Source organism: Convolutriloba macropyga, chromosome 13 (assembly GCF_964194025.1).
Source record: "Convolutriloba macropyga chromosome 13, txConMacr16.3, whole genome shotgun sequence".
Lineage (NCBI taxonomy): Eukaryota > Metazoa > Xenacoelomorpha > Acoela > Convolutidae > Convolutriloba > Convolutriloba macropyga.
In genome coordinates, this window is record NC_134480.1 from 21,904,362 (window position 1) to 21,928,521 (window position 24,160).

Below are 24,160 nucleotides of genomic sequence, written 5' to 3' on the forward strand. Positions count from 1 at the left end.
ATAAAATTAACAGCAAGGGTAAAATATATAGGTCCTAAAAACATATAGATGATGACTGAGTAGAGCCTGGATTTGTCGATCATTGAGAGAACCATTTCTGCAGGATATTTAATGAAGGAACAAGCCATTCCCCAGGTGTACCAAGGTTGCCTTTGAGTCTAGGAAAACTCAGAAACTTATCGACAACTCAATAACTATAAAACAGGCTGCCTTTTGATAGATCTAAGCAGACAATTGGATACTAACTGATTACATCCTTGTTTCTGTCTATCACTGAGCAAATCCATTTCCGCTAAATATTTAATAAAGGAGCAAGCCATTCTCTAGGTGCACAAAGGTTGCTTTGAGTCTAGAAAAAACTCATGAACTTACCGGCAACTCAATATAATATAGGCTGTCTTTTGATAAATCTGAGCAGAATTAGATCCTGACGGATTACCGCCGCAAATTTGTTTGTACCGAAATAGGGTTTGGGCTATGTTTAATTAAAACAAATATCAGTTCATCAGAATTTCAAAATTGCTTGCGCGAAACTCGGAAAACCAAAAATTAACGGCAGCTGTAAAATGTTATATGCACCGACTTTATACAGATTCAAGCGAACAATTAGAGACTGACTAATTACATCCTTGTTTTTGTCTATCATCGAGCCAACCCATTTCGGCTAAATATTTAAAACGAAGCAAGTCACTCGCTAGGTGCACCAAGGTTGCCTTTGAGTCTGGAAAACACTCAGGAACTTATCGGCAACTCAACATATATAAAATAGGCTGTCTTCTGATAGATTTAAGCATAATTAGATCCTGAATGATTACAGCCTTGATTTTGACTATCAAGCAGCAAACCCATTTTGCATAATATGTAATGAAGGAACAAGTCATTCCCCGTGTGTACCAAGGTTGCCTCTGAGTCTAGGAATTTATCGGCAACTAAATAACTATAATACAGGCTGTCGTTTGATAGATCTAAGCAGACTTAGATCCTGACTGATTAAAGCCACAAATAGTTTGGAGCTGAAATAATTTTTGGGCTATGTTTTATGAAAACAAATATCAGCTCTTCAGGTGATTCAAAATTGCTTCTGAGATAATCAGAAAACCATAACAAAAAGAGCTACAGTAAAATATTATAAAGACCAACTTTTGAAATATCCAAGCTGACACTTAGATACTGACTGATTACAGCCTTGTTTTTGTCTATCAATGAGCAAACCCATTTCGGCTAAATATTCAGTAAAGGAGCAAGTCATTCACTAGGTGTACCAAGGTTGACTTTGAGTCTTTAAAAAACTCAGGCACTCATCGGCAACTCAGTGATCGATCATCAGCATTTCTTTTGAGAGATCAAAGCACACTTAGATCCTGTCTGCTTACAGCCGCAAATAGTTTCGGTCTGAAATAATGCTTGGCTATGTTTTTTGAACACACATATCACCTCTTCAGGTGTTTCAAAATTGCTTGTAAGATACTCAGAAACCTATAAATTAACAGCAACGGTAAAATATTATTTAGACTGACTTCTCATAGATCCAAGCAGACAATTGGATACTACCTGATTACATCCTTGTTTCTGTCTATCACTGAGCAAACCCATTTCCGCAAAATATTTATTGAAGGAGCAAGTCATTCTCTAGGTGCACAAGGGTTGCTTTTGAGGCTAAAAAACTCATGAACTTACCGGCAACTCAATATAATAAAGGCTGTCTTTTGATAAATCTAAAAACTAGATCCTGACGAATTGCAGCCGCAAATAAATTTGTACAGAAATAACGTTTGGGCTAGGTATTATGAAAACAAATATAAGCACTTCAGCTGTTTAAAAATTGCTTGCCAGATACTCAGAATACCATAGAATTTGCAGCAACAGTAAAACATAATCTAGGCTGACTTTTGATAGATCCAAGCAAACACTTAGAGACTGACTGATTACAGCCTTGTTTTTGTCTATCAATGAGCAAACCCATTTCGGCTAAATAATTAATAAAAGAGCAGGTCATTCGCTTGGTGTATAAAGCTTCTCTTAGAGTCTAGAAAAAAACTCATGAACTTACCGGCAACACAATATAATATAAATTGTCTTTTGATAAATCTAAGCAGAAATAGATCCTGACTGATTACAGGCGCAAATTAGTTTGCACAAAAATAATGTTTGGGCTAGGTATTATGAAAACAAATATAAGCACTTCAGCTGTTTTAAAATTGCTTGCCAGGTACTCAGAATACCATAGAATTTGCAGCAACAGTAAAACATAATCTAGGCTGACTTTTGATAGATCCAAGCAAACACTTCGAGACTGACTGATTACAGCTTTGTTTTTGTCTATCAATGAGCAAACCCATTTCGGCTAAATAATTAATAAAAGAGCAAGTCGTTCGCTTGGTGTACAAAGGTTCTCTTAGAGTCTAGAAAAAAACTCATGAACTTACCGGCAACACAATATAATATAGGCTGTCATTTGATAAATCTAAGCAGAAATAGATCCTGACTGATTACAGGCGCAAATTAGTTTGCACAAAAATAACGTTCGGGCCAGGTTTTATGAAAACAAATATAAGCACTTCAGCTTTTTAAAAATTGCTTGCCAGATACTCAGAATCCCAATTTTCAGATATTAAGGTGGTTGAAAAAAATGCTTGCGCTAAACGGAAAATCAACGAAATTAGCAGTAAGAGTAAAACAACATGAACTTATCGCAACTCAATAACTTAAATATAGGCTGTCCTTTGATAGATCTAAGCAGACTTAGATCTTCACTGATTACAGCCTCAAATAGGTGCGTACTGAATTAAATCAAGTTTGGTCTATGTTTTATGAAAACAAATATCAGATCTTCAGATATTTGAAAATTGCTTGTGAGATAGAGAAAAACCAACGAAATTAACAGCAACAGTAAAATATACTATAGGCTGACTTCTGATAGATCCAAGCAAAGACTAAGATCCTGACTGATTGCAGCCTCGTTTTTGTCTATCATTCAGCAAACCCAATTCGGATAAAAATTTAATAAAGGAACACGTCACTCGCCAGGTGTACCAAGGTTGCCTTTGAGTCTAGAAAAAACGCAGGAACTTATCAGCAACCCAAAAACTAAATAATAGGCAGTCTTTTGATGGATCCAAGCAGAGACTTAGATCCGAACTCATAACAGCCTAAAATTGTTTCGTATTTAAATGATGTTTGGGGTATGTTTTTCAGATATTTCAAAATTGCTTGTGAGATACTCAAAATTGCATAAAATTACCAGCAAGAGTAAAATATTTATATAGGTCCTAAAAAATATCGATCGTGACTGAGTAGAGCCTGGTTTTTGTCGAGCATTGAGAAAGACCATTTCTGAATAATTAATGGAGGAACAAGCCATTCGCCAGGTGTAGCAAGGTTGCCTTTGAGTGCAGGAACTTATCGGCAGCTCAATAACGAAGATATAGGCTGTCCTTTAATGAATCTTGGCAGAGATTTATTAGCTCCTGACTGACTACAGCCTCCAAAAGGATTGTAGTACAATATTTGGGCTCTGTTTTTTAAAAACTAACAACATTTTCAGCTGTTTAAAAATTGCTTTTGAGACACTCAACATCCCATAAAATTGATAGCAACATTAAAATGAATATAGGCTGATTTTTGATAGATCCAAGCAAGACTTAGATCCGGACTGATGACAGCCGCCAAATAGTTTCCTCACTGAATTAAATCATGTTTGGACTGTTTCAAGGAAACGAAAATCAGATCTTGGTGTTTGAAAATTGCTTGTACATACGGACAACCCGATAAAATTCACAGCAACATTTAGATATAATATAGGCTGACTCTTGATAGATCAAAGCACAGACTTAGATCCTGACTGATTACAGCCTTGGTTTGTTCGATCATTGAACAATATCAAATGTTAGCTAAATTTTAGAAACAAGTCATTCTCTAGGTATACCAAGGGTGCCTTTGGGTCTAGAATAAAAACTCAGACTTAGCTCCTTATTGACTACAATCGCTGGATTGTCCTTTTCAACAAATCATATTTCTGATACAAATTATGTAAACATAGCCGGCATATTGCCGGAAAATAGCCGCTTGGGGCCTTCCATGAATTGAAACAACTAAAGAGATTAGATAGACAGATCGACCACCAGTCCTTTAATAGACCACTAGACTTTTTGAGTTAGCTTTGGACTGTCATTTTTAATAGTCACATAAGCTCTATAAGGAGAAAGTCCTAATAGGGCTTTTAAAAATTAGGATCCCTTCCATTTGTGCCCCCTCAGCTTAGTGGGCGCATATTATTTGCACCCCTCAGATGCACGTGCAAAATTTTTTACATAATGACTTACTATGTAATGGCACGTGCTCTGTAACTGGGGGGGGGGGCGCATAACGTACTGGGGGCACGAAAGGAGAAGATCCCAAAAAATATTCAAAATCAAAAACTCAAGACTCTAATAATCAAGAATTAGGGCATATATGTTTGGCACTACTAAGATGCACACTATTAACCTTTAACAAGTAAATGTTCATAAAAATTAAAGTTCCGTAAAAGAGTTCAGAAGTCGTTTTTTGAGTGAGGTAAGTCATTGAAAAAGTCAATTCCAAGAAGTCAGGGTAAGACGAAACAAAAATCTGTTAGACGAAGTAAAAAAAACATAGCAGGACAAGTCCTGAAATACAATTCAAAGATTTGAATGAAAAACTTAAAAGAACTCTACCTGACCAGCAGATCAATTGAACAAAGCCAGCCAAAACACAAACAAAATCATCTAAAAAAATTGAGAAACTACAACAATCAAACAAACAAAAATATACTCATTACTAAAACTCTTGAAGCTTTATTCCCTTAGGCAAAATCTCATCCCTTTAAAAATACATGTTTCAAAAATATGTTCACGACCAATTTTTGTTTTTGAAATCGATCCAGTATTATATCTGCATGACCTGAAAAAAATCATTGGCCCTTCAAGATCGATTGACTCAAAAATGACCGAAAAATACAAAAAATGAAATCAATTGCAAAATTTAATGAAATTTTGCTGGAAATTGTGCTATTAATATCTTCAAAATCATTTCAGAGTCACTAGAGGCTGTCAATTAACCCAAATCTAAGCATTAAAAAATTCATTGGCTCAAAGATCGATAGGCAATAATTTTTAGAAAAAATCTAAAATTTCAAAAAATAGAAATTCGTTCGATTAAAATATTGAAAAACGTTCAATTGCCCCCTAGCAGCTATCTAATAACATATTATGAAACCCTGGATGAGGTTAGCTGGCTACTGAGGCAAGAAAAACTGAATATAATACAAACGTTTTGAAAAAACTTGAAAAAAATTGCAAATTTTATAAAAATTTTTCTAAACTTCGAAAAGCTAAATTGTTGATAACAAATCCATTGAAGCCAACAACCATGTAGTAACTTTTTATCAGACCGTGGAATAGGTTTTCTGGCACTTGAGAATGGACAAATATCAAAAAATGACAAAAAATTAAGGAAACCTTGAAAAAATTGAAAACTTTATATAAAAAATGTCAAATTTCGAGACATTAAAATGTTGAAAACCAAACCATTATTACTAAAAAACCATCCAGTTCTCTATTTTCAAAACACAGAGGATATTTCATGGCCCCTGAAGCTGGAAAAACTCAAAAAATGACAAATTTTACAAAAAATTGCAAAAATTAGTATCATTTTGCATGTTTGTATTTGTAGTACCAAAACATATAGCTCATAAAATGGTCATAACAAGTTATTTTGTCGCGCAAAAGGCCTTCATCTTTTCAAAAACTTTAACGTAAAACAAACAAAAAAAATCAAAAAAAAATCACAAAAAAAACATACCCGGCAGATTGCCGGAAAATAGCCGCCGTTGATTCCAATAAGCATGATTGGGATTGAAAGAATAGAAGATATCGAAAAAAAAGATTTTTGTACAAAAACATTTTTTAAGTCCGATTTATTTTGATGGCATTTCGTAGTTGAACATAATTCTGTTTCTTAGAGAGAGGCTACAGGGGCTACTATCAATACCAATAAGCATGAGATGGTAACTAAGACTTATAGGAAGGAAGTTCAAATAGCGAGCATCTAAAATTGGGCTTTATGGGTTTACCCCGTTTCTATTTCTGACTTCATTTTTTTATTCTGACTCTGTTCATTTTGAATTGCTTTGCTGAGCAACTGATGCTCCAAATCACTTTTAGCAGAATGAGAGAAGAGAGAAACTAGCCCAGAGAAGTCAAAAAGATATCACGCAAAATGTTGAAAAAGCGGCAAAATGAGGTAAAGCGAAACCTTTTTTATTCGACGAAGTAAAAAAAATAGGAGCGCTATAATAGCCGGCTGAGATGAGGGCGGCTATTAAACATGAAAAATTGCAACATTTTGAGCCCAAAAACTCCTAAAAATGATTAAGGCCATCCCAGCAGCTGCACCACTCTAAGCACTTGAAGGACTATTGAAGCTCACTTTGAGCCTCTAATGAAGCTTAATGCCCGCTGGGCTTTACCTGTTTATCCCGTTTTGAAAGATCAAAGTCATTGAAAAATGTGTGAACACATCTTAAAAAAACACAGCGCCCCAATACAATTCAAATTCTTTGAATTGTAAAAAAATTAGGAGCGCTATAATAGCCGCCTGGAATTGAGGAAACGGCTCTGAAACACAGATTTAACTTCATTTTAAAAGTAACTAACTTTTTGAGGACAGAAAGAACCGCTTTAGAGACACCAGTTTGGACCCACGATTTTACTGGTTTCGGGCAATTTGCTCCTTTGACCTTGGTTCCATCCAGATCATTCTCCCTGTACTTGGCCACCTCTGCAGAAAAAGACACTCCAAATCAATATTCCATTTCTGCTCTCACATCGAAAAAAAACGAATTCATGCTCCCCCCCCCCCCCCCCCCCCAAAAAAAAAAAAAAACTTTCATGTCCTTTTCCCCTAAAAAAAAATACTTTTCCCTGAAGCTTATGTTAATGCTCATTATCATATGCCCTTCAACAATGGCATTAATCTTTTTGGAATGTTTCTCCAAGCTTTTGGAGACATAATGAGAACGAATTCGACATGGTTATAGCTTTTGTATAAACAATTGTTTTGGTAATCAATTCAGCTCATCATTGAATCTATTACCCGCATCAATTCAATTTAGTCTTCCCATAAGCTAAAATGTACGTAGCCTGTAGATTACCGAAAAAAACAAGAAAAAATTCGGATCTAGTCAGTTTTAGTCGGATTCGATTATCAAGAATAGTACTAAGAGCAATTAGCATTTACCCACTGTGAGTCAGAGGCATTTGAAATCTTTGACAATTTTATTATATTTGGTGTCAATTAGCTGAATTCTCTTCACTCTCAATTCAGCTGAAATGGTTAACTCAAAAGTCAATAGTGAAAAATGCCACTTACGGCAAAGAAAGTCAGTGAAAGGTGAAGCGAACATTAAAAAATACCAGGACACGCCCTGAGTTACAATTTAAGGAGCTCCGTGAAACAGCGACTTGACTATCAGGTCGTTTTCAAGGCAAGTCAAAGGAGGTCAACGAGTATGGCCCTACTTAACCAAAAACAAAAATAACCCTCTAAAGTTCTCTCAAACGACTGCCGAGGGCGAGGTTGGCTTTTTGGTAGTAGTGGCTAAGGTTATACTCAATGGATTGATGTGGTTGAGGGGGAGCCAGAACAAAAGAGGGACTCTAAGCGTTCCAAAATTGACCTTCAAATAAAAAATTTATACCTTTTAAGCAATTTTGGTGAAACTTATACTTATACTAGTAGATTTCTAGGAGCACTGGCCAGACAGTTAATGCCGGATAACCATTTTTATCAGGTTTTCGGGGACGAAAAAAGAAAAAGGCACAAAAGACGAACAGGACCCAACTTATAGAGGACCTAGGGACGCATAAAATAAATTTGAGAGAAACAACAAAGAACACATATCAAAGACAAGAAATTATGGCAAAATCTGAAAACGTGAAATCTGAAAGTTTTTTTAGAAGTTGCTCTTGGCTTATTAAAGAAAATAACCATAGAATGAAACAAGACTTTTGTTAGTAGAATTACGGGACGACGTAACAAAAAACATGACTAGTTAAAAGCAGAACGGGCCGCTGAAAGGTTGGTGAGCGGTATTTTTTTTAAATTTTGAGCCCCTGAAAGGCACTCGAAAAAAATATAATAGAGCTCTTGAAAAGTTTTCTAAAAAAGCATTTTTGAATAGCGAGGTTAACAATATTCACAGTAAAATGGATCCATAGTTACAAACGAAAAGAAATTCATAGATTAATTAGTTGAAAGACATCGGAGACAAAAAATTCTTAAAAAGAAAAAACAGAAGCCCTAAAAAACTCAACACGAATAAAAATTGAGAAAAAAAACTTCTTTCTTTTTCTCAAGATGCTCTCTTGTTTTTTATCACCTCGGGAATAAATGCCATATTTGTTTGAACTGTAAGCAAACCACTTTGCTAAGTCACGTAGAATATATAGGAAATATTTTTCTTTGATTTGAAAAAACAACAGAAAACGTGAGAAACCTTGGCAGAAAGTTAAGTTCATGCAATTTTTGACCTGAAAAATTTAATTTTTAACAGAGAGCATATCGGGTACTATATTAGCGCAGGTAGACAGAAAAGAAACTGTCTTTTAATTTTTTCAGCTGTGAACTTAAAAAATGAGAAGAAACTATTTTCATTCATTTTTTTGCAGTCCTAAATCAGATTTTTTCAATTAAACGATAACCACTAATTTGGTACTCAATGTGTGTTTTTGAAACACGACAAACGAGAAAACGACTGGCCCCCGACCAAAATTTTAAATAACGTTGAGGCCAAAAATTGCTCAATAATGGAAATGTTGGTAGACTTTTATAGTCGTAATTTTGCTTCTTTTCATAATTATATCTCCCCGTGAAAAAGATACTCCAATGCCGCCTTAAAGTTGTTATTTTCGCAACCAAAAAATTTTTAAATACTTTTGAAATCAATACTTTTGAAATCATTACATTTTTGATGCGGCCAGCAATACGAAATAACCTGTAGCATGGCCAGCTGGCGACACCTTTAAAAAAATGGACAAAAGTGAACACCTTTAAAAAATGGACAAAGTGAACAAGTACGGTAAATCTCAAAATTTTTAAAATTTAACAGAGAGCTGATGCAGAAATAATTTGCTCTAAGAAGTGAGATAACATGAAGATCAATTGTTTACGAGTCTTACGATTGGTTTCCGGTCTTTTAGTTTGAATTCATGGATGTAACTTCAAATTACCCTGAATGTTACTAATAAAAACTAGTAACTAAGATGTTCTTATTTGATTCTGAGATTTTAACCGCGTATTTTCAGTAAAATGTTAGCAATCAATGCTCTTTTTTGCTGCAATACGGTAGCTACTATTAAAGAGACTATTGTAATTGTTAGACCAGAGGCTTCTTTTAATTACTTTTCAATTAAAAATATTTTTGCAGAATAAGTTGACAGGCTTTGATAGTGCCATTTAAGTTAGCACTGAATTCTAGGAAACCAGACAGGAAAATCTTGTTTTCTCTCATTTGAGTAAAATAAAAAGAGGTTTCTATCGGTGTTCGTCCGTGGCAGATTTGGGATATATGAAAAACATAATTCAATTGATTGAAGCGCAGAGTAACTTTATAAATTATATTGTCAAAGTTAGGTAAGTATTGATCATGTGCCTACATAAAAAATACCTGGTAGATTGCTGGAAAATTGCTGCCATTGTGCCCCATATCCCCGATTGGGATTGAAAGAACAGAAAAAAATGGAAAAAACTGATTGATGTAATAAATCTATCAAGTGCGAACACGTTTGATTTCATTTTGTTGTTAGGCATACTCCCGTTACTTAAAGAGAGGATACAAGGGCTTGTATCAATACCAAAAAGTATTATAGATGGTAATTAAGACTTATAAGAAACCAAGGGAACTTCCCTTGGAAGTCTTCCATTTGTCAGGCCAGGACGTTCCAATGGTCTCAATTCATTAACCGGCTTGGTATCCAATTCATCGGCGTCATCTGAATTCGGAATAAAATATAATATTATATATTGGCTTCCTGATAAAAACCTGATCTTCTATATTTTTCGACTGCTTTTTGTCTGATCTCTCGATCAATTGTGATCAGGAGCTCATCGATTATCACTAGTTTGACCTCAAAATTGACAGTCTCCTGGCCATGATTCTTGTTGCCAACAACATCTCAATGCTTATGATAAAAAGTTAACACTGGATCGCCTCAACAATTCGCAATTGATAAGAAGCTACAATGTAGTATTCAGTAGTACCAACTTGTGAGACAATATTCATTATGTACAGCACTGGAAACAAGGGACTAGGTTGGGCTTCAATGTTTAAGAAAACCAGGCAAGATTTTTGAGAATAACGCTCAAGAACGCTCAAGTTGTAGCGTCCTATTTTGATGTCATTTTGGAGCTGAAGATACTCCTGTTTCGTAGTGAGACGACACAGGGGCTAGTATCAATACCAATAAGCATTGAAGAAGGTAAAAAAGAAAAGTTCGAGTAACGTGTATCTAAAACTGGGCTCTATGGTTTTATCACGTTTATATTTTTGATTTCGTTTTCTGATACGGAAACTGTTCATTTTGAATTGCTTTTCTGAGCAACTGCCGCCAAAAGCAGTTTTAGCAGGATGAGAGAAGAGTAAAATTAGCCTAGAGAAGTCAAAAAGATTTCATGCAAAATGTTGAACAAGCTGTGAAATAAGGTGACGCGAAAAATTTATTTTTTGACGAAGCAAAAAAACATACTACAAGTCCTGACGTACAATCCAAAGAATTTTCATTGACTAAATAAAAAATTTGGACCTAGAATGTTCTATGAGTGAACAGGGAAAACCATTAAAAAAAATCCGATAAAAATTATTAAAAATAAAATCAATGTCAAAATGCCCTGTGAACAAAAAACAACTAGCGAGAAATGGAAATTTTCTTTTAAAAAAATAGGCCCAGAATGAACTATCAATGGAAAGGGAAAACGCTTCAAAAAATCCGATCCAAAAAAGAGTAAAAATCAGTGAAATGCCGCATGTGCACAAAAAACCACTAGCGAGAAAGCGAATTTTCGTTCAAACACCGTTTTCTCACTCTGCTTTGAAATTCGAGCAAAAAAAATTCAAGCCACAAAACCACTCACTTTTTCGCTCCAATTACTATTTCGGCGTGACCAAAATCACTACTCCAAATTGACTTCAAAATCATGAAAATAGGTGAACCGATCTTGAAAAAAGACAGCGCCCCAATACAATTCAAAATCTTCAACTGAGGCGGCAACTAATAAAAACATAGCCCGCAGATTGTCGAAAAGCCGCAATAGTCGCTTGTAGAATTCAATGGAACTGACACAACTCAAGAAATAAGATCGATAGATTGACCACCCGCCCTTTGATAGAACACTAGACTTTTCGGGTAAGATACGGACTGTCACTTTCATGAAACACATACGCTCTATGAGGAGAACACCCCAAGAGCTTTTTCAAAAATAATATTTAAAAGCAAAAACTCAAGACTCATACTCAAGATTTATGGCATATACGTTTCGCACTTCTTAGATCCACACTATTGATCTTTACCTAATAAATGTCCATAAAATTTAAAGTTCATTAAGTGAGTTCGGCTTTTTGAGTGAGGTAAGTCACGCAATTGACCTAAAAGCAAAAAAGGACATCACACACAAATTTAAATTTCAGAGCTATAGAAGTCACTGATAATGAAAAAGAAAATGGTCGCAAGAATCATCGATGGAGCCGACGAATTAAAAAACCAAGTTTTCATCAAAAAAAGCCGCTATCGCTTTGCGGCTATTAATATATTAATAAAAACATGCTTGCAATGACAACTGCTAATTTGTATTCGAGCCATTGAAAACATCGCCAAAGATTACCAGAAAATAGCCGCCCTAAACCTATACTAAATTCGGTCTTCTAAAAAGAAAGCTAATGACCTTGATACCAACCCTCAAGAAAGCTCAAGTTGTAGCGTCCTATTTTGATGTCATTTTGAAGGTTAAGATACTCCTGTTTCGTAGTGAGACGACACAGGGGCTAGTACCAATACCAATAAGAATGGAAGATGTTAAATAAGAACAAAGTTCGAGTAACGCGTATCTAAAACTGGGCTCTATGGGTTTATCCCGTTTCTATTTTTGATTTCGAAACTTCATTTTGAATTGCTTTGCTGAGCAACTGCCGTCAAAAAACACTTTTGACAGAATGAGAGAAGAGTGAAACCAGCCTAGAGAAGTCAAAGATTTCATGCAAAACGTTGCACAAGCTGTGAACTAAAGTGAAGCGAAAAATTTATTCGACGAAGTAAAAAAAATCATAACACGACAAGTACTGACGTACAATTCAAAGAATTTTTATTGACTAAACGAAAAATTAGACATTGAATGGTCTAAGAGTGAACAGAGAAAACCATTCCTAAAAAAGTCAGATAAAAAATTTTTAAAAATTATAAAATCAATGTCAAAATGCCGTATGTGAACAGAAAACCATTAGCGAGAAATGGAAATTTGGTTCAAACAAAAAAAACTAGTCCCAGAATGAACAACCAATGGAAAGGGAAGAAGCTTTAGAAAAAAATCCGATCCAAAAAATTGAAAAACAGTAAAAATCGGAGTGAATTGCCGCATGTGAACAGAAAACACAGGCGAGAAAGCGAATTTTTGTTCAAACACCGTTTTCTCACTCTATTTTAAAATTGGAGCGAAAAAATTTCACGCCAAAAAACCACTCGCTTTTTCGCTCTGCTTCTTGTTTCGGCGTGACCAAAATCAGTACTCCAATTTGACTTCAAACATCATGAAAATGTGTGAACCAATCTTAAAAAAGACAGCGCCCCAATACAATTCAAAATCTTAAGCTGAGGCGGCAACTAATAAAAACAAAGCCCGCAGATTGTCGGAAAAAAGCGGCGATAGACGCTTGTGGCATTCAATGGAACTGAAACAACTCAAGAAATAAGATCGACAGCTTGACCACCAGCCCTTTGATAAAACACTGGACTTTTTGGGTAAGATACGGACTGTCACTTTCATGAAACACATACGCTCTATGAGGAGAACACCCCAAGAGCTTTTTCGAAATAATATTTAAAAGCAAAAACTCAAGACTCATACTCAAGATTTATGGCATATACGTTTCGCACTACTTAGATCCACACTATTGATCTTTACCTAATAAATGTTTATAAAAATTAAAGTTCATTAAGTGAGTTCGGCTTTTTGAGTGAGGTAAGTAACGCAATTGACCTAAAAGCAAAAAAGGACATCACACACACAAATTTAAATTGCAAAGCCACTGATAATGAAAAAGTAAATGGTCGCAAGAATCATCGATGGAGCCGACGAATTAAAAAACCAAGTTTTCCCCAATAAAAGCCGCTATCGCTTTGCGGCTATTAATATATTAATAAAAACATGCTTGCAATGACATTTGCTAATTTTTATTCGAGCCATTGAAAACATAGCCAACAGATTACCAGAAAATAGCCGCCCTAAACCTATACTAAATTCGGTCTTCTAGAAAGAAAGCTAATGACCTTGATACCAACCACTCCGCTAGCAAACGTTAATGAAGTTCGATAACCTAATGCACTATGACCTAATGACCGAGCTTTACCGGTTTATCCCCACTCTTTTGATTTTGATCTTTTGACAATGAACGTATTCGCCAGATTGCGTTATTCAATGCGTTAAAGAATTTAAAATCCATTCAGTTGAAACAGTGAGTGAAGTAAGTCAGAATACAAAAGTTAAAATCGGACTAACGTTAACGAAAAAGTCCGGATGTACAATTCAAAGAATTTTAATTGAACGGACAATGAGTGAATTGAGAAAATCAGTTCCAGAAAAATCAGAGCAAAAAATTTAAAAACTAAAATTAATGTCAATATGAGGCATGTGAATAGAAAACCATTAGCGAGAAATGGAAACAAAAAAACTAGTCCCAGAATGAACAACCAATGGAAAGGGAAGACGCTTCAGAAAAAATCCGATCCAAAAAATTGAAAAACAGTAAAAATCGGAGTGAAATTGCCGCATGTGAACAGAAACCACTAGCGAGAAAGTGAATTTTTGTTCAATAACCGTTTTCTCACTCTACTAGAGTGATAAAATTTTACGCCGCAAAACTTCGCTTTTTCGCTGCACTTCCTGTTTCGGCGTGACCAAAATCACTACGCCAATTTGACTTCAAAAATTAATGAAATGTGTGAACAGATCTTAAAAAAAGAGCGCCCCAATATAATTCAAATTCTTAGAGAGCGTCTAAATAATAGCCTTTGAGAGGCTGACGGCGGCTATTAACAATTAGATACTAGTTCACTGCGTATTTTGGCACATTGGGTATTTTGGATTTGGGTAATATGTCATGTATCCAAATCGAAATGCTGAATATAGCACATACATCCATTTATCACAATGCATCACATACCTGTTTTGTTCATGCGGGCAATCTCAGGGACCTCTACGTAGAAGTTCTTGTTGAATGGCGGATACTCAATTTTGGAGTGATCAACCTGGACAAGTTTGAGTCTCTTGTGATCTGTAGCAGCATTCAAGTCTCCAAGTGTCAACTTGTCTTCTTCCTCCGATGAATACTAAACAGGTATTTATAATATATCAAGATTTAACTAACTCAACCAACTAGTCTGATAATTGACGTTGCTTTTTTTTAACCAATTTTATTGACTTATGATAATTTTTTTAACTAACATGGCCGTGCTACTGAAATAAAAAGAGCACTTTGTTAACCCAAGGATGTGAAAACCAGCAAAATCAAAACACGCAGTATTCAAATTCAAATTTATTAACGATTAGATAGTTTAACGGCGGAAAAATCAAATATCTTCTTGCTGATGAAGATATTTCGGTGTTTAAAATAGTATTTGATGAATGCTAAAAATGCGTTAGCTTTAATTACCATTGGGTCAATCCAAGACAATCAGAATATCCTCAAAAACTAAACAATATTTTGCAGTTTACACAATTTTAAACACTAAGAAATTTAAACTTTTAGCAAAATTTTTTTAGTAAATTGATTAGTCAAAAAGGTTTCTGGCTACTTAATAGTGAGAAAAACCAGACGCCTTGCTGCATCAAAATCCGTATAAACGACCACAGCCAAAATTAAACAAGCACTGACTGAACATTGGCGAATTGCTATCTAAGGAAAAGCCGGGTCCTCGGGTTTTGATTTGTTTTGAGGACGCGGGGGATATGACGTTACAAGGGGACCTCAAATGATATTAGAGCTTATTTTCGGCCATTATAATGATTATCACTTGAACAAAACATAGCCGGCAGATTGTCGGAATAGCTGCGAAAGAGACTTGCGTGCCGTATAATACAGATAGAAACATACATATATACGTTGAAAAACTACTAGCGCCGTTGAAAAAGCCATGAAAACATTTAGCAATAAATTGAAAGCTTGTTGAAATTCCGCAGAAACGTTTTCATTAGAGACCTTTATTGCACATAAGAGTTTTTTTTGACCTTAAATAAATTCAAATTAAACTTGTTTAAAAGCGCAAAAGTCATTTTATTGAGTGGGGTGAGTCACGTATGATCAAAATCTAATCACGCAAATGGTCTAAAAATTTTGTTAGAGAGAAAAGGAGAGAGAGAGAGAGAGAGAGAGAGAAAATACGTCACGCGTGCAAACGCGGTTAGTGAGAGGAAAGCGAACAACTGCTGTGTGAACAAATGTAAAACGAAAAGTGTCAAACGACAAAACAAAAAAACATAGCCGGAAGACTCCCGAATTGACTTCAGTAAAATATAATCTAAGCCGCAGCTAAAAACTAACTAATAAAACTATTAAACTCATTATACCATTCAATTTAAAAAAAACAAACCGAGGAAACAAATTACCGGGGAAGATGCAAATTATGAATTTTTTGCAACTTTAGATGCATTGTTGATAATATAGTCTGTTATGATTTAATTGTGTTCTAATAAAAAGCAGCTGGTGAGAAAACATAGCCAACGATACAAATCAAGAAAAGAAAAACCGAGTAAACAGAATTGAAGGATGAAATCCAAAAAATCTGTTAATTTATTTATTACTCTCTGAAGATTGCGAAGTCCCAGTAACTGCTCAAAACACACAAAACACTCTGCTTAATAATTGAGCACTAAAAATAAACCCAAACGGTCGGCAGAACACTTAAAAGATGGGGCAAGAAGTAGAATACGAAAACTGCAGAACTGATTAATTTAAAACATACCCGGCAGATTGCCGGAAAATAGCCGCCGTTGATTCCAATAAGCATGATTGGGATTGAAAGAATAGAAGATATTCGAAAAAAAGAATTTTGTACAAAAACATTTTTTTAAGTCCGATTTATTTTGATGGCATTTCGTAGTTGAACACAACGTACTTCTGCTTCTTAGAGAGAGGCTACAGGGGCTACTATCAATACCAATAAGCATTAGAGATGGTAACTAAGACTTATGGGAACGAAGTTCAAATAGCGGGCAGCTAAAATTGGGCTTTATGGGTTTATCCCGTTTCTACTTCTGACTTCAATTTTTTATACTGACTCTGTTTCATTTTGCTGAGCAACTGATGTTGAAAATCACTTTTGGCAGAATGAGAGAAGAGAGAAACTAGGCTAGAGAAGTCAAAAAGATTTCACGCAAAATGTTGAAAAAGCGGCAAAATGAGGTGAAGCGAAACATTTTTTTATTCGACGAAGTAAAAAAAAATAGGAGCGCTATAATAGCCGGCTGAGAAGATGAGGGCGGCTATTAATTAGGAAAGTATGTCCTATCAAATTTTCAATTGATTTAATTTAGTAGCAACAACTCTAGCTCTAACGCTAGTTAAACAATTCAACGACACAAAAAACGACAAACATGACAAAAGGCAAAAACAGAATTAGCCACAAAATTTAAACATACCCCGACAAATGTCGGAAGAATTCCTCTTGAACGACAGACGAGACAAGTTAATTCATGGTCTTTAGTATATAGATCAATTTTTCTTTATGGGTGCAAAAAACCTCGCCCCCACCGTGACTCGAACCACTGACCTCCCGATCAATGCACACCCGCACTAACGACTGCGCTACGAGTCACTTAATTTTCCCATGCTGCAACCAACTTTATATTAGCATTAAGCTTTACTTTGGAGCACTAGAGATCACTCAAAAATGATGAACGAAAGCGTGAAAAAGTCATTTGAGAAGTCAAAGAATGTTCTAAAAGAAAAGTGCAAAATTGTCAAGCAAAAAATTTGCATAAAAAAAGACACACATAGCATAGAAAAGCTAAGCAAAAAGAACTGTTGAAATTTAGCCTATTTTCTGCTAAAAACAAACAAACTGATATGAAACAAACAAAAAAACTTAAAATGCCACAAATTTTATCATTGCAAAACTAATTTCAACCAAAAAAAAACGACTAACGTCGAAAAAATGCTCTCAAATCACATGCATCGCAATCTAATTCTGGGGCTGTAGCCTCGATATATGTTTTTCTTTATGGGTGCGAAAAGATCAGTCGACGGTACGATTAGAACCCCGACCACCTGAGTCCGATTCCGTCACCTCGACGGAGGTATCCACCACTGGGCTATCAGGGCTTTAAGATCAAGTCTCTAATAATTGGTTTGGTTTGAACAACAAACTTTTTTTTGGAATGAGAGCAATTGAAAACACTCAAAAGTCAAGAAGTGCGTGAAGAAGTCACTTGAGAAGTCAAAGTTTATTCTAGAAGAAAGCAAAAAGGTCAAGCGAAAAAGGACACAAAGATTACATAAAAAGGAACACACGTTTTCAATAAGTGCCTCAAATTTGGCTTTCCAGCTTTGCTGTGTGAACAAACGTAAAACGAAAAGTGTCAGACAAAACAAAAAACACAGTACAAGAAACGGTTATGAAACCGTCTAAACCGGTGAAATCAAGAGCTGAATATTTCATATAAAACTCTAATATATGATTGAGATGCTCAAAAAGCTACCAAATGTACAGCTACTTGTTAATATGGCGTAGAAAACCGCGTTACGCAAAAAGTAAAGTATCAACAAAAAAGTGCACCGAAAATGCCGTACGTGACGAAAAAATGTTGCTCACTTAGCAAAACCTTTTCACAATTAATTTTATCGCTTTCTCTCGATGGCTGATATGAACAAAAACACCAATCGCCGTTTTGTTTAACAACAAAAGAAAAACAACCGACTAACGTCGGGCGAATTGCTCTCAAACGACCGGCGAGCGGTTGGCTTCGTCCGTAGCTAGGCGCGGTTTAGTGAGGCTAGCTTTAGCTTAATTGAAGGGGCGTAAGTGAACGCAACGAGGGGGAGGGGTAACCACCGGGTGACAACAGTGGGGGGGGGGGGGAGTCAATCTATAAGAACCGCCCATAAGTATAAGTTTCCAAAACAGATTCTGTGAATCGCATACTTGAAGACTAGTGAGCTGAATGGCTCTCAGAGCACTTAATATCCGCTGGGCGCTACCTGTTTATCCCGTTTTTGAGGAGGAAAAATCAAATGCGTCTGAAAAAAATTGGTCAAGCGAAAAATTGCATAAAAAGACCGACAGGACTAATATAATTGCTACAGAGAGCAATTAATTACAAATTTTGCATGTGCGGCATTTCTTTTTACATCTTGTTTCAGAACAACTGGACCAATTAAAAGAAAGATCCTCTTAGAGTTGCAAAAAACCAACAGCACCGAAATATAGCTCTTCTCAGCTTACAGCTTCGCAGCTATAGAAAATAACTTTGTGAAAACGTCGCATGCAGATTGTAGGAAAATATACAAGATAGACCTCTTAATCTCTTGGATAAATGGATAACTTGTTTTGTCATCTAGAATTCTTAGGACTAGATTTGGAGTGAAATTGTTACATGACGAATGAGGAGGGATAAAGCTCTGTCCAAATTAGATGTTCCAGATGAAACACTCCAAATTTCTAATTTCGGCGCTTTATCAAGTGCTTTAATTAAATTTACATCCTGCAAAAAGAGATTTTGCATCCTGCGAAATTTACATCCTGCGGGTGTTCGGCCTTCTGTTAGTTTTGACCATGTGTGATGGTGCTGCGATCGGACGTCAGTGAACCAAGCTAATCAGCTTGCTTCACTGACACAAGCGTTGGTGGTGTTTACAAAATGCTGGTATCTTTTGGCACGACATGCCTGGGCTACATTGTTGTTCCTCGACAACTGTTTAGAACTTCCGCGCGCCTTGCTTCGCAAAACTTCTTCTACTACTATGAAAATGATATTGCACGAGCCCCTGGCACACAATTTAGACCAGCAAAATTCAACACAATTACATAACAATACTGATGCAATTCAATACGTTGGAGGCTGAAACCAAATTATTGCCAAAAATGATACCTATTCATAACCTAATAGCCAACCTCTAATGCATCCTGTCCTTGCTCGATGAGTACTCCTCTCTTCTTCTCAACCTCTGAAACCTCTTTGGACATCCCAGTTGCTACTCCTCTACTTCCACTGCCCGATGCAGTTGCTAACGCACCCCCAGAAGCTGAGGCACTGCTTTTGGACGATGAAAAGAGAGCGGCCGCTGAAACAACAGTTTTCTTGACCACCACCATTTTCTTCACCGAGGGTTTTGAGGGGTCAATCGCGTCCCCGTTGGTGGCAGAGTCCCTCGAGGAGCCGTTAGACACTGCCGAGTTCTTTACGGTTACCGAATTTGAGCTCTAAACACAGTCAGATAGCATACACAAAATACTTCAAAAACTTTAGGGCGATCCGTGTACCGAGCAAGCTCTCTTTAAATCGCTTTTAATTTGTTCGCTATTTGTTCCGACCCCACTTGTGGGGGGGAGGAACTATATACTCAAATGGGTTTTTTTTGTTCAGTCAATTTTGGCCGATCGATATATTCATCGCAGAGATATGTGAGTGGTATCATTAAAAAACTGGTCCGGTTTAGAATTCAAAATTAAAAAGATTTTTCTGATTTTCGTTTTTTTCGAGGAGTTACTGAGGATTGAATTTTTGTGTGAACACGGGATATTTGTTCCCTTTTTGTGTGATTTTTCTTCAAATTAAGATATTTTCTATAAAAATAGTATTTCAAAATTGAATTTCCTGCCAAAAATGAACCAAATTTTATGTTCCTAACAGACTAAGGGCGATAAAAAAAGACTAGTTCTGATCTCATATGGAGCTTCAATATCAAAAAAATTGGAAATCTATGAGAGCTTTTTTTTAAAAAACTTTTCTACTTTTTTTTTGCTTTTTTAAGTCACCTAGAGACAAGTCACGTTTCATATCGAGGTTATGTTAATGACAAACCTGCTTTACAGTGAATTGAAGCCCAATGAGCACAAAAAAAACGTTTTCAAGGAATTGCTCATGTTTTCTTTAAATTCGACTCTGAGTTTTCGTAATTTTAAATGAAATTGTGATTTTTGAGATTTTACTAATTTTTTGGAGTCTAATGGCATGGAGTCATTAACTAACATTGCAAAATGTCCGTAAAGAGACTTAAGTGAGCATATCTAGTACTTTGAGTGCACAGCTAATGGCTGTTAAAACTTAAGAAACAATTTTTCGAAAATTTTTTCGAACATTAACCAATCATAAACTTATTATCGTGAACTCTAAGTCAGTCTGTGTGATGACTGTACCCTCCTCCGTCCAAGTGTAACCAAATTTGATCTAGCTGGTGGTTTTATCCTGTAACTTTTAGTAAAATGACTTCAATGACAAGATTTCAAAAAGTTTTAAATTTTTTTTTTGATATTTCCGTATTATTGGTTACTATTGAGATCTTATCGCATTATCTTAAAATTGACAGCTCCTATTGGCTTAAAGTTCAGTGGATCACAGATAAATTTTTCAGAGAAAAAGTTTATGGTTTTAAATGGCTTCGAACTTTCCTTCTCGCACTTTTCTACTGAATTTTGGTTCTCGCCTGTTTTTGTTGTTGTTTTCATCGTCATAAGACTTGTTGTGATGTCATACTGATCACCAATGCATGACAAACATCCCCATTCTCCTTTTAAATTATATTTGAGCGCATTTATTAACTTCCGTTGAAATTTATTGAATTTAATTGCTGTTAAAAATTAAATAATTTTTCGAAATATTTTTGGAACATTAACCAATCTTTAAATGTTCGCGAACTGTTAGTCAGTCTCAGTAGTGACAGGACCCACTTGCTTTCTACTGCAACTAATATTCATCTGGTTAGCGGTTTTATCATCTAACTACTTGTTAAATGGCTTCAATGACACAAAATTCCAAATTTGTTTAAAAAATACTTTTGAATATTTTCGTATTATTGGTTACTTTTGAACTCTTATCAGATTATCCAAATATTATACACAATATCCAAATCATAGTCTAATCCCATTTCCCATTGGCGTAGAGAAGACGTTCAGTGGATCACAGATAAAGTTTTCAGAGAAAAGCTAATGATTTAAATGGCTTCGAAAATTTTTCTCGCACTTTTCTACTGAATTTTGGTTTTCGCCTGTGTTTGTTGTTGTTTTCATAGTCTTAGGACTTATTGCGATCTCTTATTGACTATCTATGCATAACAAACATCTTTTTCCTGTCATTGTGTTTTTTCTTAGCGTAGTTTTTGACCATCGTTAAAAGTTTTTGAGTTTAATGGCTGTTAAGACTTCAAAAAAAGTTTTTCGAAAATATTTTGAACACTAACCGATCCTAATAGTTTTTTCGTGGACTGTTAGACGTCTTAGTACTTACAGGATCCCTTTTTATTTCTAACGAAGCCAAAATTAATCTGGTTAGCGGTTTTATCTTCTACCATTTAGTTCTAAAACTTCAATGCCACTAATTTTAATATTTTAAAAAAAAAATTTTAGGGTTTTTTCTTATTTTTTGATCTTTTTGAAATCTTATAACATTATCCTAAAACTGATAGTTCCAATTGGTTTAGGGAAGACGTTCAACGGATCATATATAGTTTTCAGAGAAGAACTTATGATTTAAATTGCTTCGACACTTTCTTCTGGCACTTTTCTACTGAATTTTTGGTTGTTGCCTGTCTTTGTTGTTGTTTTCATCGTCAATAACGTGTTGTAGGGCCATACTGACAAAATATGAATGGCAAAGAATTTTGCTGTTCCATGGATCCATAATTTGGCGTGTTAAGTGGATTCTGTTGAAAGCTAATGAAATTAATGGCGTTGATACTACGAGTTTTCTGAAAAATTTCGTGGTTCTATTGTATTTGTTCGCATTTGGTTTTTTGAAATTAGATAGATAAAAAAGAGGAATCCCATTGCTGTTACAAAATTAATTAAACATAGAAAAATTTTTTAATGAAAAGTTTTTCAATTTTTTAATGCCTTCGACACTTTTCTCGCTCAATTTTTTTCTTGAAATTGCTGTTTTTGCCTGTTTTTGTTCTTTACGTAGCCGTAAATTGCTGACAAGTCTCTTAAGCTTGTAGTTGAGGATTGAGTCAATGATTTTATCCGAATCAGTTAGTCAGTTTATAGCCTTTAGTCTTAAAGTTTATGATATGAATTTTCAAACATTTTTCAAACTTTTCAGTTTGTTGTTCTTTTCGTCCAATTGTAACTTATTTTCATCGAAGAGGTCACATCCAATTTCTTCTATTTCAGAAAATAACATATCTACTGATATTATTTGTCACCGATGCTTTGTTCGTTGGACAATATGCGTTTATATAAACGTTATTTGAGTGGTCATTTTTTGCGTTTCTTTTCTTCTTTCAGAACAATCGCGTAGTAACAGCTCCCAATGGTTTAAAAATGTGACCAAAATAAACTTATTTCATCTCTAAATTTAATTTCTGTAGCTGAATTAATGGAAATAAGAATTGAATTAAAAATACAAAATTTTCAGATAATAGCTAATGATTTTAATGGTAACAATAGTTTGTTTTTTTTTCGCAAATCGTTTCTATTTGTTCAGGTTTTTCTTTAGTTCGTATCTAAGACTTAGTCTACCCAAAGACAAAGCCCTTTGGTTTTGTAATAACTTTTTAGTATTTTATCAAAAACTTTTTGTTAAAAGCTAATGATTTTTAAGACTTCTTGGTTTAAAAAATATTGATAAATTTTTGAATTTCGCCTCATTGATCGTTCTCTTTGTTGACTTGTAACATATTCTCATTAGGAAAACTTTCCATCCGCTGTAGTTAGAAATTAAATTTGAGTAGTTAAGGTTTTTTCTGCTTATCTGACTGCATTTTGACGTTATTACTATGTGCTTTTAAATTTAGATATTCAGTTTTTGCTGTGAAATTTTTGTTTTTGCAAATTTTTTTGGTTGTTTTTTTGTCTCGTCGTCTCCTTGAGGTCAGATCTCATTGCCACTCTAAAAAGGCATGGCATTATGTAATTCAATAAGTAGATAGGTTGTGTCACGATTGTTTTAAACTCAAACATCTTTTTTTGTTACTTCTTCATTTGGTCGACAATTAAGTCAAAAGTGTAGATGAGCTCGGGTCGGAACATCATGTGCGAACGCACATTAACGAGCCGCCTTGTTTATTACATTTTCACACAAAAAGATATAATTATCTATTTTAATTTTATTTTGGAACATTAACACTGTCGAGGCTGATAAAATGAAATATAAAAAATTATTATTGCTTATTTCTATTAAATAAATATGACTTGTAATTAATTTTTAATCAATCGACCAGTTGGCGACACTCGTACGTCCTATAAAATACCATTTACCATTGCAGCTCAACGGGGCCAGTCGTCCGCTGAAACTTAAAACAATGCAAGCATTAGGGCAATTCATAACGTCACAAAAAAATTAGAAACAGACCAAACAAAAATGGTAACAGATCCTCATAGAAATTTTGACCCGCATCGAACAAGCAGACTATACAATGAGCTAAATCAGATAACGGATATTGCTTTATGAAGTGAATGCTGAAGAAACTCGTATAAATAAGTTACGAATAATTATTTAATAATTATTTAATACAGACCTTGGGTTTGACGGCTTTGTCAATTTCCATCATGAACTCATCAAGAGGGTCAATTTCCTCCTCCTCCTCCTTTGGTTCTTCTTTCTTAACTTCTGTAGTAACCGCCTCCTGCTTCACACCGTTAACACGTGCACTTTCGTCCACCTTCTACAATAAAAACTTATAAAAGGAAAATTCGTCAGATTCGTATTTCATTTAATTAGAATT

The 24,160-nt window shown here is 35.1% G+C and overlaps 2 protein-coding genes across 4 annotated transcripts in view; one reads left to right on the top strand and one right to left on the bottom strand.

Moving 5' to 3' along the window:
- The window catches only part of LOC142351790 (protein cornichon homolog 1-like), a 460,935-nt gene that overhangs the window by 345,810 nt on the left and 90,965 nt on the right, over window positions 1–24,160 (top strand). The gene's annotated exons all lie outside the window — the stretch shown is intronic.
- The window catches only part of LOC142351789 (putative ATP-dependent RNA helicase DDX46), a 513,331-nt gene that overhangs the window by 71,010 nt on the left and 418,161 nt on the right, over window positions 1–24,160 (bottom strand). For all 3 annotated transcript variants that reach the window (XM_075403960.1, XM_075403958.1, XM_075403957.1), the window contains exons 7-10: window positions 23,954–24,100; window positions 19,392–19,700; window positions 14,447–14,612; window positions 6,675–6,798 (exon numbers count right to left, since the gene is read on the bottom strand). In XM_075403960.1, the coding sequence (XP_075260075.1) occupies window positions 6,675–6,798; window positions 14,447–14,612; window positions 19,392–19,700; window positions 23,954–24,100 (746 nt within the window). The remainder of the gene's footprint in view (window positions 1–6,674; window positions 6,799–14,446; window positions 14,613–19,391; window positions 19,701–23,953; window positions 24,101–24,160) is intronic.